We start from the raw sequence: 18,856 nt of genomic DNA, 5'->3' as shown, positions 1-18,856 counted from the left end.
TTTAAGATTCCACATTTTAAAAGAGATGCTGTTTGTCTTTCTCCTTCTGACTTAACTCACTTGGCATAATGCCTTCAGAGTCCATCTGTGTCCTCACAAAAGGCAAGACTTCATACCTTTTTTATGACTGACTAATATTCTATCACACACATGCACGCACGCATGCACGCACACATTAATCACAGTTTCTTTTTCCTTTCATCCATTGATGGACACTTAGGTTGTTTCCATATCTTTGCTATTGTAAATAATGCTGTGATGCTGCAGTGAACATGGGGGTCCTTGTATCTTTTGGAAGTGGTGTTTTTATTTCTTCAGATAAATACCCAGAGATGGAATTGTTGACTCACATGGTAGTTCAGCTTTTAATTTTTGGAGGAAACTCTGTACTGTTTTTCATAGTGGCTTTACCAATATGCATTCCCACCAACAGTGCACAAAGGCTCCGTTTTCTCCACACTCTCACTGACACTTGTTATTTCTTATCTTTTTTGATAATAGCCATTCTAACAAGTGTGAGATTATACCTCGTTGTGGTTTTAATTTGCATTTCCCTTATGACTGATGATATTGAGCATCAACTGTATGTCTTCTTTGGAAAATGTGTATTCAGATTTTCTGCCCATTTTTTAATAGATTGGAGGGTTTTTTGTTATTGAGCTGTATGAGATCTTTATACTTTTTAGATATTAGTTCTTTATCAGATAAATGGTTTCCAAATATTTTCTCTCATTTAGTCGATTGGCTTCTCATTTGTTGATGGTTTCCTCTGCTGTGCAGAAGTTTTTTATTATGATGTAATCCCACTTAATTTATTTTTGCTTTTGTTGCTTTTGCTTTTGGTGTCAGATTTTTAAAAAAAATCATTGCCAAGGCCTCTGGGTAGCTTGCAGTTTGTGTTTTCTTATAGGAGTTTTATGGTTTCAGGACTTACATTCAGATATTTACACCATTTTGAGTTAAGTTTAATTGAGTTTAAAATCTTTTTAATTATTAGTTAACAAGTCAGTTGGAGATCTGTGATTCAAGATTTATCACTCAGCTAGAAATCATAACCAGTATGGTGGTTTTATTTCAAATGAAACACTGGTCAATAACAGCACAAGATTCATTGGTATTTGTTATATATAACAACTTAATAAGGAGCATAAGAATGATAATAATTTTGAAAATTTTCCTCAAGGTGGTTATCCCCAGATGTATAAATTATACTCATTTTATCAAAATTGTTGTTTCAGTATCATTATGTCTTTAGTATGCTAAAAATTATGGTAAAAATGATAGTATATAATGTTATTAAATCAAATTTGGGTGTTTAGTTATGAGGAATTGAAAGACTATACACAATCAGAGTTGTCTTTCAGGCCAGGCTTGCAAACCTTTTTTCGTGTATAGTTGCTTAAAAAGAAACATAAAAATTACAAAAATAAATGAGTTGGATTTTTGTAAAATATAAAAGTTAAATTTTAAAGATCAGATTATAAAAATAGTTCTTTTTTATGGGATAATGCCATTTTCCATCCTAATTTACATGTAGTCTTTTTTTTTTTCCAATTTACACATAGTCTTAAAATCCAATATGAAAGTAGATAATTTTAAAATTCTGTGTCTTACATAACTATTTTAAAATTAAAGATTATGCATTCCATTTGTTAGATGGAAAAAGCCAAAATTGGTCTTTCTTTTTACTTTGGTATAGTATGTTAAGATGGTATTATGAAGTTGACTTTAATTCAGTACTTTATAATAGTTTAGTAAATTCCTTTTTTAGGCTTAAAATAAGCTCATTGCATACCTATTCTATATTATGTTCTGGAAGAAATGATAAAATACTGTAGAAAGGAGATTTTCATTAATGGGAAATACTGCTTAAGTGGCGTGAACTATTGTAAAATGTTCAGTACCTTTGAAAAATAAAGTATTTTTTGAAAAATCAAATGTTGAGTTCATGGTTCCATCTTCTCCATAAGTAAGGAATTGTTTGATTTTTAAGAAGATTGGCTTTTAAGCTAGAATATGGTTTTTCTATCAGTTAATCACTTAATTAGAGTAGGTGACAATATCAGTAAATATTTGAAAGTTTTGTAGAAGATAGTGAAGAACTGACTATAGTGTGTTTAAAATAATATTCCAATACTATTATGTACACTTGTGTCTTTTTGTACTTTTAGTATTTTTGCTCTAATTCAGTGATTTTTTAATTTGCTCTATTTCTTATTCATTAAGTAGTCACTTACTAAAGATTTTCACAGCTTTTTCTGTAGCTTTGGAAAATACTTCTTTAGAATTTTCAGCAATTGTCATTATTTTGTGTTTTCATGTTTAGAATCATAGGGTGAAAAGGGGTCAGACATAATATATGTGACTTCAGTGTGATATTTTGGACCCTTATTTTCTAACCTTGCTTTTAATTTTGGTGGATTGCTTTAGGGGACTGGTTGTGTGTGTGTGTGTGTGTGTGTGTGTGTGTGTGTGTGTGTGTGTGTGTGCGCGCGCGCGCGCGCGTGTGTGTGTTTTCCCCAAATGGAGGTACTTGAGATTGAACCCAGGACCTTGGGCATGCTAAGCATGTGCTCTACCACTGAGTTATATTCCCACCCACCGTGGATTTTTTTTTTCAAATTATTATTTTTTCCCTCTTTGCCAGGTAATTAAAACATTTCCCGTAAGATAAAACAACTCCCTGATTTATATTGCTCTATGTTCAAACTTTTATACAGATATGCTGTATTAAGGGCTTCTTTAAGAACTGTAACAGAAAGGAATATAGGAAATCTTAGCTAGTATTTTGTAACTTAAAAAGCTGTAATGAGCACTTTAGAGAAAATCACCTAGTATGGGGTTCCAAATTTGTTTTCCACATTGACTCTGAATGTGTCAGTTTTCTCTCTCTCTTTTTTTAATGCAGATCATTTGTGTTCTAATGTTTCTGTGCTTTTCTAACTTCCAGAAATCTCTCTGCAGTTTCCTTTTTTAGCACTCTTAATTTTGCTTTAGGCCTAAGTTTCTCACCCTCCCACTCCCAGGAAAACATAGTGTCTTATTTTTGCTTGTGCGTTTGAACTTGCTCTTTTTTTTTTTTTTCTTGAAATCATATCCCTCTGTGACACTTGGTGTCACTTAGAATGGAGTTGAATTGTCTGTTTCTTTAAACTTGGTTTGTCCTCTTAGAAGCAGTTGTCTGTGGTTTGTATGATGCATTCTGGCAAGTGGTGTCATTTTCCAAATGCATGTGAACAGTTACTTTCCTTTGTAAACAGAATGTACTTTCACTGTGCATTGGGAGGAGGGCTTCTCTTTCCTCTTTAGGATGCCACTCCTGACTCACTTCAAAAAGGTGATTCTTAGGTGTATAGCGTTTTCATACAGTAAGATTCTTTCCTATTATTACAAGATCTTTCTAAAAGTTGTTTCTCTCGTTCTTTTTGAAACATACATTATCCAATAACATAGAAAAAGTTATGGCTGATTTGCCAGCCTCCTCTGCAGTTTCTCCTCGCTCTCACTCTCTCAAGTAAAGATGAGATTATTGCAGTGGAAACTGAGATGCTTCACCCAGTAGATAGTTCTCTAAATTGTTAATTTGAAATGGTGGTGGTTTTGAGTCAGTTGACTGTTTAAATTACTATTTTTTTTTCACATAAAGTATCTTAAAAGCTAAATAATACCTGGTATACAATTCTGTGTATCTACATGGCATATCTACTATTTTCACTTTGAATAGCCATTAGTGAATTTTATAAGAATATGGATTCTATAAAATTTTTGTAATGATGGAGAAAATTCACTTTATGCAGGTCTCTGTAATTATGATGTTCCCTTGTTTATGTGTTTTGTGTAAGTAAAAATATCATAATAGCAATAATCCTAGCCAACTTTAAAAAAAATTATATTTAGTAAGGGATAGTAAATTCTCAAATATATTTTATGTCAAATTATATTTTATGGAAGGAAGTGAATCTGTGATATTTATATTTAAATTGATTTTAGGAAAAAAGAACTTGTAAGAGGAGTATTCAGATGTAAATAAACTTTTGCCGTGCATAACTGAATTTTCCATTTGGCTTACTAAACTTGAAATCCATTGCTAATGATTTTAATGTATTCAGGAACTGAAATGTAGAAAGTTTATATAATGAGATTAACCAGAGTGGGTAGAAAGTGACAAGTGCCCTTTATTGGGCAGGTCACAAGTCATATATTAGAGAGAATGGTCCAAATTAAATGTATACAATGACAGCTCATTAAAATTGTGTCCTCTTGGAGCCTAAAGAAACATCAGAGAGAGTTTAATGCGGCTGCCTTCTTTGGCACATTGGGGAAATATGCCTGGAGTGAATTCCTTTAGGTTGACTTCTACAAGTCTGTGAATTTATGGCAGAGCTAAGGCACAGACCTGGAATGGCTGGCTCCTGGCTTACTATCCTTCCATTTGTAATACAACAATGTTTAACCTAGGAAAGGAATTTAGAAATCATTTGGGGTATTCTAGTAAAGCCTTTGACCCTCTCTTCTATTACCACCAAAAGGACAACAACATTTAGATTTAGTTAGAGTATTTTCAGCAAACGTTTTAGAAACAAACCAAAAAACTTTAATCTACTTCTTTTTATGAAAGCATTATACAACTCTCTCTGGAATAGTGCAGAAATAAAAAGCTCACTTACTTTGTAGAAGCATAACTTATTTATCCTCATATTCCCAGCTCTAGAGTACATAGATCCTAATAAATAATACTTCCAATAAATAAATTTAACTTCCACTAAATAATGAATGTTGAATATTATTAAAATGGTTAAGTTTATAAGATGCATGATAGCAGTTTTCCAAAAGATTTTTTTCAGTATTTAAATTGAATATTGTGCCAAATAAGGAGAGCAGACTAGAAGAGCAGAAGGACCATTCGTTATGTTTTACATCTGTCAAGTTTTCTCGTCAGTCATCTTTTCAGGAGAGAGTACTCTGGAAATGTTCTCTTTTCAGATATGAATTGACACTCAGTTTAGCTAGTAGTTTATTTCCTCATGGAGTTAATACATACTTTATTTCATTGTAAATATATATCTAGTTAATCGATTGCTAGACATTTTTGGAGCAGGAAAAGCCCCTCCCTGAAATCTGACTGTGTTTAGTTTTCCTAGTGTGGAAGTATCTGTCTTGATCCCAAGAGAGGAGTTGGTGGCAGATTAAATGGTTTCTATGGTCTAACTTCGCTTACTGTTTAATGATTAACATCATGCCTGTTTCTAACAACTAGTCTAAAGAAGTTGCATTAAACAAGAGGGTAAAATGAAGGCCCTCTGTGACAAATTTTTCACTAATGGAAGATGATTTTCTCTGTTCTTTTTATTCTGTTTGTTTTAAATTAGCTCCCATTATTACCTAAACAGGGGAACAGTGAAATTGAGATACACTCAACTCTTCATACTGGAAATAACATTCAGTTGTCTTTTAAAATAGATAAGCATAATAGTTTGCTGTTATTAAACTAACCAAAAGTATAATTTGCTGTTCTATTTTTTTTTAATGGAAAAATAAGAGGCACATGAACTCCCTCTGCTTTCCTGTCATCTCTGCCTCCGGATTTTCCATTTTTCTCTAACCTCCTTGCTTGCTGCCTCAGAAGAGTTACCTTTTTTTTAGTCTGAAGTTTAGAGCTCAGGGTGCCCCTTCTGTCAGTCATTCCCTTCTGTTGATTCTTTATGTTTTTAGTATTTTAATGTCGTATTTAGTACATATTCTTTAAAAAATTCTTTAAAACATGAAGCTTAATAATAAAACAAACACTTGGATACCCACAACCCAACCTAAGAACCCAAATAACAATACCTTGAAACAAATTTGAGTGCCCCTCCCTGATCTCATTTACCTACCCTCCATCCCTTTATACCTGACTTATTTGTACCTGTCCATCGTTTGTTCATGTTCTCGTTCTGTGTGTGTGTGTATTAAAAACATAAATGAGAACAAGACAAAATTTTTAGAAAAATAGGGAATGTTTGTCTTTTATTATTCTCTTATATTTATTTCTATAGAGTTGCCATTTAAGAATATTATTTATTCCTAAATAATATATTTAATTTCACTTAATTTTGGCTTTATAAAAATAGGATCATGATTTTAGTCTTCAGTGACTTGCTTTTTCTCACTCATCATTATATGTTCGATACATGCTATTCTTGTGGTAGATGTAGTTGATTCATTTTCACTGCTGAATGTTACTCCATTCTGTGGATAAAAACAATTTACTTGTTCTCCTGTTGATGGACATTCGTGTTGTTTCTAATTATTTTGCCATTATGCATGATACTTATAAACAGTCATATATGTCTCCTTATAAATATGTGTAAGATTTTTCTGTTTGCAGAATATTCAGGCATAGGTTATAGAAATGCTCAAATTTTCAAGATAATGCCATACTGTTTTTCAAAGAGGTGTTCTAATTTACATATCCACTTACAGTGTGTAAGAATTCATGCTGCCCAATAGCCTTGCTAACATTTTGATACTGGCTCAATCTGGATATTTATGAGTCATTGTAGCTTTTTCTTTTCTCACAGTGTTGTTGGGTATCAGTGTTTTTCTAGTCTCATCAAATGAGTTGGAGTGCTTCCTGCATTTCTATTCTCTGGAAGCGTTTGTTTAAGATTGAAATGATGGTTTTTGATACTGATTGATTAAAGTATAGTTGATGTTCGTTGTTATATTAGTTTCAGCTGTACAACGTAGTGATTTAGAATTTTTATAGGTTATACTCCATTAAAAGTTATTACAAAATAATGGCTCTAAGTCCCTGTGCTGTACAATATATCCTTGTTGCTTATCTATTTTGTACATAGTAATTTGTGTCTCTAATTCCATGCCCCAATCTTGCCCCTCTCCCCTCCCCTGTCCCCGCTGGTAGCTGCTAGTTTACTCTCTATATCTGTGAGTCTGTTTCTGTTTTGCTGTATACATTTGTTTGTTCTATTTTTTGACAAATAGGTGATATCATATAATACGTGTTTTCTCTGTGACATTTCGCTAAGTATAGTCATCTCTCGATCCATCTATGTTGCTACAAATGGCAGAATTTGATTCTTTTTTAATGACTAAGAAATATTCCAGTATGTATAAATTTATACATATATATAAAATATTTGTATATACACATGTACACACATACATATATGTCTATATATACACACACACCCACACACCACATCTTTATCCATTTGTCTATTGATGGACAATTGGGTTGCTTCCTTATCTTGGCTATTACAGTGTTGCTGTCAACATTGGGATGCATGTATCTTTTTAAATTAGTGTTTGTGTTTTTTTTCTGATTATATACCCAGGAGTGGAATTGCTGGGTTATATGGTAGTTCTGTTTTTAGTGGGTTTTTTTGAGAAACCTTCCTTCTGTTTTCCACAGTTGCTACACCAACTTACATTCCCACCAGCAGTGTACCAGGGTTCCCTTTTCTCCACATCCTCATCAGCATTTTTTATTTGTGGTCTTTCTGCTGATGGCCATTCTGACAGGTGTGAAATGATAATCTCATTGTGGTTTTGATTTGCATTTCTCTGATGATTAGCAAAATTGAGCATCTTTTCATATGTTTGGCCATCTGTATGCCTTTAGAAAAATGTCTGTTTAGGTCTTCTGCCCATTTTCAAGGTTATGCCTGAGATCTCTTAATCTGTTTTCATTTTTAAAAATTAGTTTTTCTTTTGGTTTTTCTGACTAGGGGATTTCCTTTATCTGTGCATTCCTGTGTATCAATCTGCTGTTCATTTCTTCTATTTTTTTTTAATTTCAGTTATTGAATTATTCATTTCTGATTGGGTTTTTTCTTTTTTCTACTTCCTTGTTAAGTTTCTCACTGTTCATCTATTCTTTTCCCTAACTCAGTTAACATTCTTACTACTAATGCTTTGATTTCTTTATCTGGTAAATTGTTTGTTTCTATCCCACTGTTTTTTTCAGGCTTCTTCTCTTGCTTTTTCAGTTGAGACCAGTTTTTCTGCCTTTTCATTTTGCTTAACTTTCTCTGTCTCTATGAATTTAGGTGAAACAGTTACCTATTGGGTCTTGAAGAGGTGTCCTTATGTGGGAACATTCCTGTACAGAATGCATATTCCCAGTGCCTTTGGTGAGAGCTGGATTTGACATGGATGTGGATTCTGTCTTTCCTCAGAGTGGCCGCTGTCACTTTGATAGGAGGTAGGGCTGGAAGTGGAAGGACTAGAGCTGCAGTCGGGTGTGAGGTGAGGCTTCTTTGCTAAGTGTCCATCATCGCCCTTTCAGGGGTGGGGTCTCATCCCAGTTTGATGGAGAAGAAGCCCTAAGAGTCAGGCTTGAGCTGGCTCTGTTCCCTTTAAGTGTGTACTTTCCCCAATCCCAACATCATGACCCTTGACCCGGAGTGGGGGAGTGCTGAAGCAAGTGGGGTCTGTGCGTACTCTCGGCTTATGTGGCCTGCAGACAGAGGTCTGAGCAGTGCAGTACTCTGCAGGCATCAGCAGTTGTTTCTCTCTCCCTGCTCAGATACAGCCTAAGATCCAGGTCTGCTTTGCCACTTACAGCCAATCACTGCCTACAGCCTCTGCCACCATTGTCTTGTTGTGAAGCTGCACCACAAGGCAGGCAGGGCCACGTGGACTCTCACTGTGTATCGGGGAGTGAGCTGTTGTGGAGTGGCCACCTTAGAGTTCTGGGCTGCTTCTGATGTGCTGCCTGAGTATGTGCCAACAGTGGCTGCTGCTACTCTGGGACCAAGTTGCCTATGCATCTCACAGCTGAGCTTTCTCCCGGTCATGGCACCCCTAGATCCAGTGCCGCCCCCAGGACTTGTCACCCAGTCTGTGGCTTGAACTGCTCACACTCCCCAGGATGGGTCTCCACCCATAAAATCTCTTCTTTCCTCTGCATCTCCTCCCAGGGACACAGGTCCTGACCTGATCTCTCCTCTTCCCTTCCTACCTAATTACATGTGGATCTTTCTTACAGCCTTTCTTGTACAGGAGTCTTTGCCGATTTCCAGTGAGAATTGTTCTACATGCAGATATATTTTTGATATGTTAATAGTGGGGAGATGAGTTCCATGTACTCCTTCTTGGCCATCTTGATTGATCCTTTGTTCTTTGACTTTTAAAACTCACTTGTAAGTTGAATGGGCCTGGCATTTTCTTTCTGGAAAGATTTTTTTAAAGAGAGTTTTTTATGTATCTTAGTTTTTTAGTATTCTTATTATAAGGAGTTATGAACACATAAAAAAGTAAACAATATTACAATTAAATCCGTGTATCCCTATATCCATTTCCAACAACCATCAACGCATGGTCCATCCTGCCCCATCCTTACCCCTGTCCACTTCCCCCAAGGAAGACTTGGGACATTATAGTGAAGGAAATTTAAGACATTTAAGTTTATCTGAAAAGTTTTCTAAAAAATAGCCCAATACCATTATCATTAATAATGATAATAATATCATAAATAATACCTTAAACAATTCCTTATTATCAAAGAGCCACTTGGTTTCAAATATCTAGTTATTTGGTGAATGTCATAAAAGGATTTAATCATATATAAAATATTATATATAAATAATACATTTTAAATTTTATTCATAAATTTATACATAAATTATGAATGCACACAGGATTGATAGATTTGAATCAGGATCCAGATATTGTCCACATATTGTGGTTGGTTTGAGATGTCTTTCCAAGTGGATAAATTTTAAAAATCTTGATGATTTCTGATTTGGTTGATTATTGATTTCTAACTTAATTTCATTGTAGTGTTAGAATGTTATGAGTTATTTTCTTTGAAATGTACATAAAAATTTTCTTTATGACCTGATACACAGTTGTTTTTAGATATTTTTGGCTTGAAAAGAGTATGTAATTCTCTTATTGGTTATGGGATTTTGTATTAGTCCATTAAATTAAGCTTTTTAATCTTAATTTTTCTTTCTCTTGAACATTTTTTTTCCTTGAAGAGACCATGATGTGTGTTTTGTAGGGTTTTTCCTTTTAGTGAGCATCCCTGTGATGTAATTTAACATATTATTCTGCTTTTTCAAATCTTTGTATTTCCATGAATTCATAGTTGGATTTAGACAGGTAATTATATTCATATTTGATTTTCTTTTTCCAAGGCTGTTCATTGGTGTTGATGTTTCTTTGATCATGAGGCTCGTAATAGTTACCTTCTTTTTCGTGAAGTTAGTAGCCATTGATGTTCAGTGCCTAGATCCCTTAGTTTATTAAAGAGTTTAAATTGGTATGCAAATTGTTACATCTTTGGCCAGTGGAAGCCTTTTCAGGACCTTTTGGCACAACCCTAATGTCTTGAATGGCTTTCTTGATACCTGGATAAGAAGATGTTCCAGGCTCATCATGTGTATTTCCAGCCCCACACCTGGAATTGGCCTTTTCTCTGAAGATCATTGATTCCTTTAGTGGGAAATGGTATTTGAAGACAATAATCTGGATGCTAGGAGTATGCATTGGTCATTGTTTCTAAACATTTCAGTGGACAGAACTAGAAAATTTATGTTACGTGTGTGTGCGTTTATGTAAGATGATAACTTCAGTTCAAACTGAAGACCATAAGGGTAACTTTTTCCCTCTTATATCTTCCTTCTCAAGAATTCTGTTTTCTCTAGGGCATCAGGGATAGCACAATAAGAATACCCTATATTAGTCATTTGCTGTCTCTTCATTAAGTGATTTCTCAATAGCAGTGTTAAAACTACCAGTAGCAGTATGATGACTGAAAATGGAAAGAATCTAGTGATTCAGTTCACTTCATTGATTTGTAAGTGTTCTGTTTTTTCTTATGTCAGTTTTGAAAATTACCTTTTTTTGTAGGAATTTGTCCATTTCTTCTAAATTGACATAGTTATTGACAAGAGATTGTCCTATTCCGTATTATCTTTTAAACCACTACTGTCAGTGTAGCCATATTCTTTTTATTCTTACTAGATATTCATGCCTTTCTTTTCTTCTTGCTTTGTTTTATCAGGACTTTGTTGATTTTATTTTAGTTTTCAAGGAACAAGTTTTGGCTTTATTAATTTCTTAATTTCTCACCTCCTTTCTTCTCTTTTATTTGGATTTATTCTATTGTTCTCCTCCTACCCTCTGCCCCCTAACTTCTTAGGTCGGTCACTTAGCTCATACTGATCAGCCTCTCTTTTCTAACATGAATATTTAAGGCTCTTAATTTCCATTAAGTTTGTTGTTAACAGTTTGTTATAAACTCTAATTATGATAGGATATATTTTTCTCTGGTAGTTTTATGAACTTTTGGTATCATGCTTTTGTTAGCTTTGTAAGGTGATCCCCCCACCCCTCACCAAAGCATTTTGCAGTCTTGGTGATTTCTTTCCCTTCTTATTATTGTTTACATTATAAATTCACATATAGTATGAATGTACCTAGTTTTGCATATTGGATATCTTTCCAAATTTTCCTTTCTCTGGAAGTTCTTTCACAAATCCTCCTTATGTTGTTATTGGTTTTTTCCTTTTTTTTTCCCCTAAGTTTGGTTTATTGAGGTATAATTTATATACAGTAAAATTCATCCCTTTCAGCCTACAGCTTTATGAGATTTGACAAACACAAATAGTCATAAATCCTTCACCACAGTTAAGGTACAGAATAGTTCCATCATCCCAAAAGGACTGCTCATGCCACTTAGTAGTCACCCCTTCCACCGTTCTCTCCATGGTGCTTGTCTTTTTATTTTCAGACTGGTTGGTTTCTCTGTAACCTTTGCACTCTGAGGAGTTTTCAGAAAAGTTACAGCTTTGTAGATTACCTGGCTTTTGTTGTTGTTAGGGTAGGAGTGGTGTTCCTTCCATCTGGACACATTGTTTTTCTTACCAAGTTGTTTTTTTTATTTTTTGTTTTTTGTTTTTTTGGTAATAGCAACTTTCCATGTATCATTTTTGCATTAATAATACCATTTGAATATTTTTCTCCCACATAATGTATTTTGTTTTATATTCATGTAAATCTTCATTAAAATTTTATTTAGTGCTAAAATGGTCTCGGTTCATTTTATAATTCTTTTTAAGTTTAGAGTTAAAAAAATATCATGTTAATACGTAAGTTTCAAGTTTAATTAATTCTCTGACCTTCACCCTACTTTTTAGTTCTGTTTTTCAAATTAAATATTAGTGTATGTTAATTGAGTTTTACTCTGCTACTAGAGGGCATGTTTTGTTAATATATAATCAAAGGAATGTTAGAAAAACTTTACAGTGTATAACTTTTTGATTGCCAAATTTATTATTCATTTCTACTTATTATTTTAGTGTACGTAGCTAATTTTAAGGCCATATGAAAATTCTTTGCTGAATACATCATTGTACATCAATAAGGAATTGATTTTTATTGCCAAGAAATTATTGATATTTCCAAGTGTTTCACCTGAGCTGATAGTGTGTCTTATTTTTTACAGTGTGGTATTATAATTGGTTTATGATAGCTTATTTCTTAGTAGATATCCACAATTTATTGAATTGATTTTAATGTTATTATATTCTTTAAATAAATGATAATATATCATCATGTTGGAAACAGTATTGCATATTTTAATCAATTTTATCTCATTAGTTTCACGACATTAATAGTGGCTCACTAAATTTTTTTAACCTTTTTAGGTTATTTTAGTGTCTGCCAATAAATTGACTCGTTATATAGAACCCTGCCAGTTAACAGAAGATTTTGGTGGGAGTCTCACCTATGATCACATGGATTGGTTAAATAAGAGGCTGGTTGGTATATTACAATGAGATAAAATGTTATTACATATAAATAAGATATATTTTGATAACTTTAATCAACTGAAATGTAGATTGTTTTCCTTTTTATAAAAATGAAGAAATATAATGCATACCACCTGATAGCATAATGCTTGAAGGCAAATGCTGTGGAGTTAGGTACTCAGCTATTATTGTTGTTATTAGTAGAAGTATTATAGTCAAAGTTGTAAATTTTTTAGTAGAATAAAAGAGCATAATTTCCTGAGAGATAATCTAATTGATACACCATTTTCAGAGAAGATATTTAGACATCAGTTCGAGTTGAAGAGTAGTTTGACCAGGTTAAGGTTTTCATTTCTGAAAATACATCTTCTTTTCCAGGCCAGACTTAGGAAATATGCTGCTCTGTATAATATAGCATTGTTTAATCAAATTGCTAGGGACTGAAAGAACAACCTTCAAATTAACTTAGTTTAGATTATATGCTAATTTTATTGAAGAATATTGAACTTTTGGATATTTCAGAATGGATAACCAATTCTATTTTCACCATACTTGAACAATGGTATCAGACAAATGAATGTCCATTTCATTGTAAAGACTTCCACAAATCCCTTTTTAGAAATATTTTGAGAAATTATGTTAAAATTATAACTAATTTATTTTTGTAATACATGCTTGTGTGTAAAACTCTTATTACGTGCAACCAGAATGATTAACAGAATAACATAAAGAAATGTTCCATAACTGGAATTAGAGCATTAGAACTGGTCTAGCTAATGTTCATGTAGTTAAAACTATAATTGGTGCAGATGTTTCTCAAAGAAACATAGGAATAAAAATAAACTTGTCTGATTAAGGAATAAAAGTAATTTATTAATGTATTTAAATTTTAAAAATTTATTATCCATTGAAATTATTAATTATTTTAGGAAGCAGTTTTGTCTTCATTGTTTTCGGAAGTGGTTGGTTTTTGTCTTCTGCGTTGTTGTGCTCCAGTGATTGAAGTCATTTAGAGAGGGAACCAGAATCCTGCATGGCTAATTCTATTGGTCTTAGTTGAAAATCCATACATATATATATATATATATATATATATATATATATATACACATATACACATATATATATATATATATATATACACATACACACATATATATGTATACATATATATCAACTTTTAAGATTATTCTTAATATGTTAATAAAATCTCATACTGTAGGTTTTTGAGAAGTTTACAAAGGAATCTACATCATTATTAGATGAACTTGCTTTGATTAACAATGGAAGTGATAAAGGAAATCAGCAAGAGAAAGAAAGGTAAATGTGGCTAAGTTACACTTTTGCAAAGCTATGATTAATCTGATAAAAGATGACCTCTATTGTTAAGGCAAGCTGAAAGAACTAAGGTGAGCAAGTCTCCATTCAATCAAACTTACCATACAAAAGTTGAACTAAATTTATTTTTTAATTTTTGTGAATTTGCTTTACATGTAAAATTTACTGATTTGAATCCAAATTTCTTTACAGAAGACTTTTTTTTGATGAATAGTAATATATTTAGCTTTTTCTGACACTAAAATATTTGTTTTGCAAGAAAATGTTTTCAAAATGAAACAGTTTTCTGCCTTTTTAGAGTTTTACTTTGCTTGTAAAGAATATGGAAAAGGTTGCAGCCTGAAATAAAATCATTATAACCTTATTTAAATACATTAGCACTTAAATGCCGATCATGTAAAACTCCTGTGTCCTTGTAAAATATGTGATATTCATGAGTTCAGCTTGGGGAATTTAGTTTTTATGACATTGGATGAAGTATTTGTTCATTTGTATTATCTAAATGTAACTACCTAGATTTATTATTTTATATTGAATTTTTCACCCTTAACAGTTTTCATGCCAGTTCCCTTTCCCCAGGTAGGAAGCAAATTAATCCTCAGTAACAAAGTAGTCACTAGAAGAGTAATTTTTCATTAAGAAATTTGAAAGTTTCAGTACTCATCCTTGTCTATCTTATTTGAACCTGAACTTAAACATACAGTGGGACCTTGATAGAATTCATCTTGTTATTCCATGAATCTAAATATAGTCACAGACTAGTTAACTGAGATAATAAGGTAAGAGAGATGTGAAGTCATAGTATAACACCAAATCTTGATTTAAAACAAAGTAAAGATATGAAAACAAATGGTTTGAATGTAAATCTAAAGTTACAACAGTTAGGAACATAACTGTCATATAGATAGAGACTATATAAAATGTAGATGTAAACATTTTACATATATGTAAATACAAATATCACACATACACACCTATATGCTGTGATTTAGGAATTGAAAATGTCACACAAGTTACTTGACAAAAATTTGCCGAACCTCTTACTTTTCTGAGTAGTGCAACAGAGGAAGTTTGGTGTTTCTCAAAACCACGTTCTTCAGGAAAGACATCCTAAGAGGGTGCCTGTAGAAAATGAATTTGCAGTTATCTAGTGTAATGCTGTTTATTATGATTCCCTCTTTGGGAATGACTGAACGTTTGCAGATTATAGGTTCTGAGAAAGCACTGCAGTCAAGAAACCTGTTTAATTGCTTCCTTTGTTTCCTATACTTACATACCAGTGGAACCCCTTTTTCTCCATCTAATAATGTCTCATTCAGTGTTTTGGGAAACACTGGAAAATGATTCGCGAGGCTGCGTGAAAATCAAGTAAAATCTTGTATTTGTTAACCCCTCCCCTAGGAACTCAAGTGTTATTACTTGGTGTCTTTTAAACCCCAGGTAATAAAGTCCCTCTTGAAAATTTTCATCACCTTCTTTATGTCAGTCCTCAGGAAGCATCTAGATGTAGATCAGCTGACAAAAGTTTGAAAGCTACAGAGCAAGACCTGTCAGTTACAGCAGCAAGGTCCTAGGCTTTGATTTGCCATGCACCCTATCTTTCCTTCATCTTCTGCATATCATATGTGTTTAAGAAAATAAAGGCCATAGTCCAGCTTCAAATGAAACAGTTAGTACAGGGAAGAGAGTACAGCTGCTAGGGGGCACAAACACACAAATAATCAGAGACTGTTGGCAGCTCTCAAAGGTTGCTGTAGGTGAGTGAACTCTTGATGGGAGGATGGCTGCATGCATTTCTAGTGTTAACATTCTTGGGTTATTATGTAGTGACAAATTTCATTTTGAAGCAAATATCTTATCCAGGGGAAAGTACTAAAATTGATTCTTTCAATATATTTGAAATAATACTATACTTAATAATAAATTATATTTTTCCAAGTAGTGTATTTTGTCATTTGTCATGTAGATATCTCTTTGTCTACTAGCGTTTCATTATCTCAAATGGACTTCCTAATGCTTAAGAGAAATTAGCCTGGTAGAACAGTATACTTCAGATTTTCATCCTTGTATGCCTCTGTTTTGATAAGTATGTATAAAGGATTTTCTTAAGTTGTATAGATAGAAATACATATTTTTTTTTTTAACAAATCACTCTTTTGGTGCTTGCCAGGTCTGTGGATTTAAACTTTCTTCCATCAGTTGATCCTGAAACTGTTCTTCAGACAGGTGAGATGAAAAAAAAAAAACTTACCAGTGTTAGTCATAGTCCATTAAACCAATCATGTATTAATTGACTCATGAAATAAACATTGACTGAGTGTATTATGTGGTAGAAACTTAATGGAAAGTTTTTCAAACTGCTCTTGGTTTAACCTGTGTTAATATACTCTACAATATAAAAAATTTGTTAATAATGATAAATTATCTCTCCTTGAAATATTTGAATTTATTTCTTAATCTGTGAAATGAAGATAAAAGTTTCTATTTCATTGGATTGCTATGAAGATCATTGAATACTCATTGTTTCTAGCATTGTATTTTTGTGTATTTTCATTTTCATTTCATTCTCTCAACAGCCCCTTGAGATAATTAGTATTATTTTCTCTATTTTGTACTTGAGGAGCCAAGGCTTAGAGAGATTAAAAAACTTGCTCAAGATCAAATAACTATTAAGCTCTATCACCACAGCATTAAAAATAGGTCTAAATCCAAAGCTAGTAGCTGTTTTACAGTCATCTGTGTAAAAACAGTTAATACCTTGCAATGGCCTTGTACATAGTGTGTGTTCAGTGCTGTGTGGCTTGTACATTCCAGTCCAAATAGCTCTAGTAGTAGTTTCACAAACTGTAGAACATGTTGGAATTCTTTTAAATGAAAATATATTTTGTTTCTAATTTATTTTTCTAGTAATAAGACATAATTCTAATCCTACTGCATAGTAGGCAGTGTTCTAAGCACTTTACATATGCTAACTCATTTATCCTTCACCACAGCTCAGTGAAGTGTAGGTATTACTGTCATCCTAATATTAAGATGGGGATACTCAGGCATTAAAAGTTTTAATAATTTATGCAGGTTTCACAGCTACTAATGATAGAGTTAGGACTTGAACCAAGGCAGTTTGGTTTCAAAGTATGGTCTTTGAAGTCATTATGTTTGTGCTGCATGGAAATGGTATCCACAAGGAAAACGTTAAAGGTACAGTTGTCAAAGTAAAAAAAAAAAAAAAAATGTATTCTGATCCTAATGACTTTATGGAAATATATATGTGAATATATGTGTGTATATGTGTATAGAAAGACTTTGCATAAGTCTTTAAAAACAGATGTTTTATAATGTAATATAAAGAAATAAATTCTGAGTATCTTTGTTGTATTGATTCAGTTCTCCCAAGATTTTTCAGTATGATTTGGATCTTATTTCCTAGAAGAAAAAGAAATATTTGTAATCTGTGAATTTTGCTACATGTTTAGAAGATATAATAGACTGTCAGTAAAAATATTGCTTTAGATTTAAACTTAATCCCATGTTTGTATTTAACGTTTTAAAAGCTGCTTAAGCCATTGAATTAAGAAACTTTCTAGATTTGTATTTTAGAATGGAGTTTAAATGCCACTAAATTCTTTTTTACATGCTGTTAACTCAAAGTAGGGGTAGAAGGAGTTTAAAGAGGAGAGGTTTAGAACAATCTTGGATATTTGTCAGACATTGGAAATAACTCTGTCATAAAAATTCTGTTTCTATTATTGAAAGCCATTTTTTAAAAATTAAAGTATAGTTGATTTACAATTCCATGTTAGTTTCAGGTGTACCACAGAGTGATTCAAATATATATATTCATTCATATATAATTATATATATAACATAATGTATTTATATATATAGTATAATTATATACATTCTTTTTCATATTATTTTCCATTATAGGTTATTACAAGATATTGAATATAGGTTTTTGTGCTATCCAGTAGGTCCTTGTTTATCTGTTTTATATATAGTACTGTGTATATGTTAAAAAGCCATTTAAATTTAGGACATTTTCTTGAATAAAGATGAAGAGAAGAGAATTTAAATATCTGCATATTTATTGGCTCCTAAATAGTGATTGGAATAATATCCTGGAAAAACAATTTGCAGTTTATTTACTTTTTAATTTTAATATATGTAACAACTTTAGGTGTTGCACATTCTATAATTTTAATTACTCATGCATGAGAGATTTTCTGTATGAGTTTGCTGTAATCAAATAATATTGGATGTGGTTCTCAGACTGGTATGACCCCTCAAGATTCCTGGTCAATATGTTGTAGAGGTTCGTATAAGTAGAGATTATTAAAATACTATTTTGTACCAGGAAAGACTTCCCCCGTTTACTATAATCATACATTGTTACACATCAACATTCCTTTTAGGTGCTATGATTTAAGTATATGGGTTAATACTGAAATCCTACAAGTTATTGCTTAGTATTGGTTATTACTGTCAGACAAAACATACTAATTAATACTATCAGATAGAAATCTCAGATTGTAATTGTGCTCCACAAGGAAGGAGGATTGGTTGGCACAATATCCTGAGCAGTGAATCCACCAATAACAAGATTGTGATAGATCTAGAAAATATATATTGCTATATATACACTATATATTTACTATATAGTGTAGCATATTTATTTATGACACATCTTCCTCGACTTACAGTGTAATTAGCACCCTGATAAACTATCATAAGTTGAAAATATGTCGAAAATGCAT

General features: G+C 32.5%; 1 protein-coding gene across 3 annotated transcripts in view; it reads left to right on the top strand.

Annotated features, from left to right (window-relative positions):
• SESTD1 (SEC14 and spectrin domain containing 1) overlaps positions 1-18,856 on the top strand; it is a 118,012-nt gene that overhangs the window by 64,041 nt on the left and 35,115 nt on the right. For all 3 annotated transcript variants that reach the window (XM_031451743.2, XM_031451744.2, XM_031451747.2), the window contains 3 exons: positions 12,660-12,773; positions 13,987-14,084; positions 16,273-16,328. In XM_031451743.2, the coding sequence (XP_031307603.1) occupies positions 12,660-12,773; positions 13,987-14,084; positions 16,273-16,328 (268 nt within the window). The remainder of the gene's footprint in view (positions 1-12,659; positions 12,774-13,986; positions 14,085-16,272; positions 16,329-18,856) is intronic.

This window comes from Camelus dromedarius, chromosome 4 (genome assembly GCF_036321535.1).
Source record: "Camelus dromedarius isolate mCamDro1 chromosome 4, mCamDro1.pat, whole genome shotgun sequence".
Lineage (NCBI taxonomy): Eukaryota > Metazoa > Chordata > Mammalia > Artiodactyla > Camelidae > Camelus > Camelus dromedarius.
The sequence above is the reverse complement of the archived record's forward strand: the minus strand, read 5'-3'. Positions and strand labels throughout refer to the sequence as shown.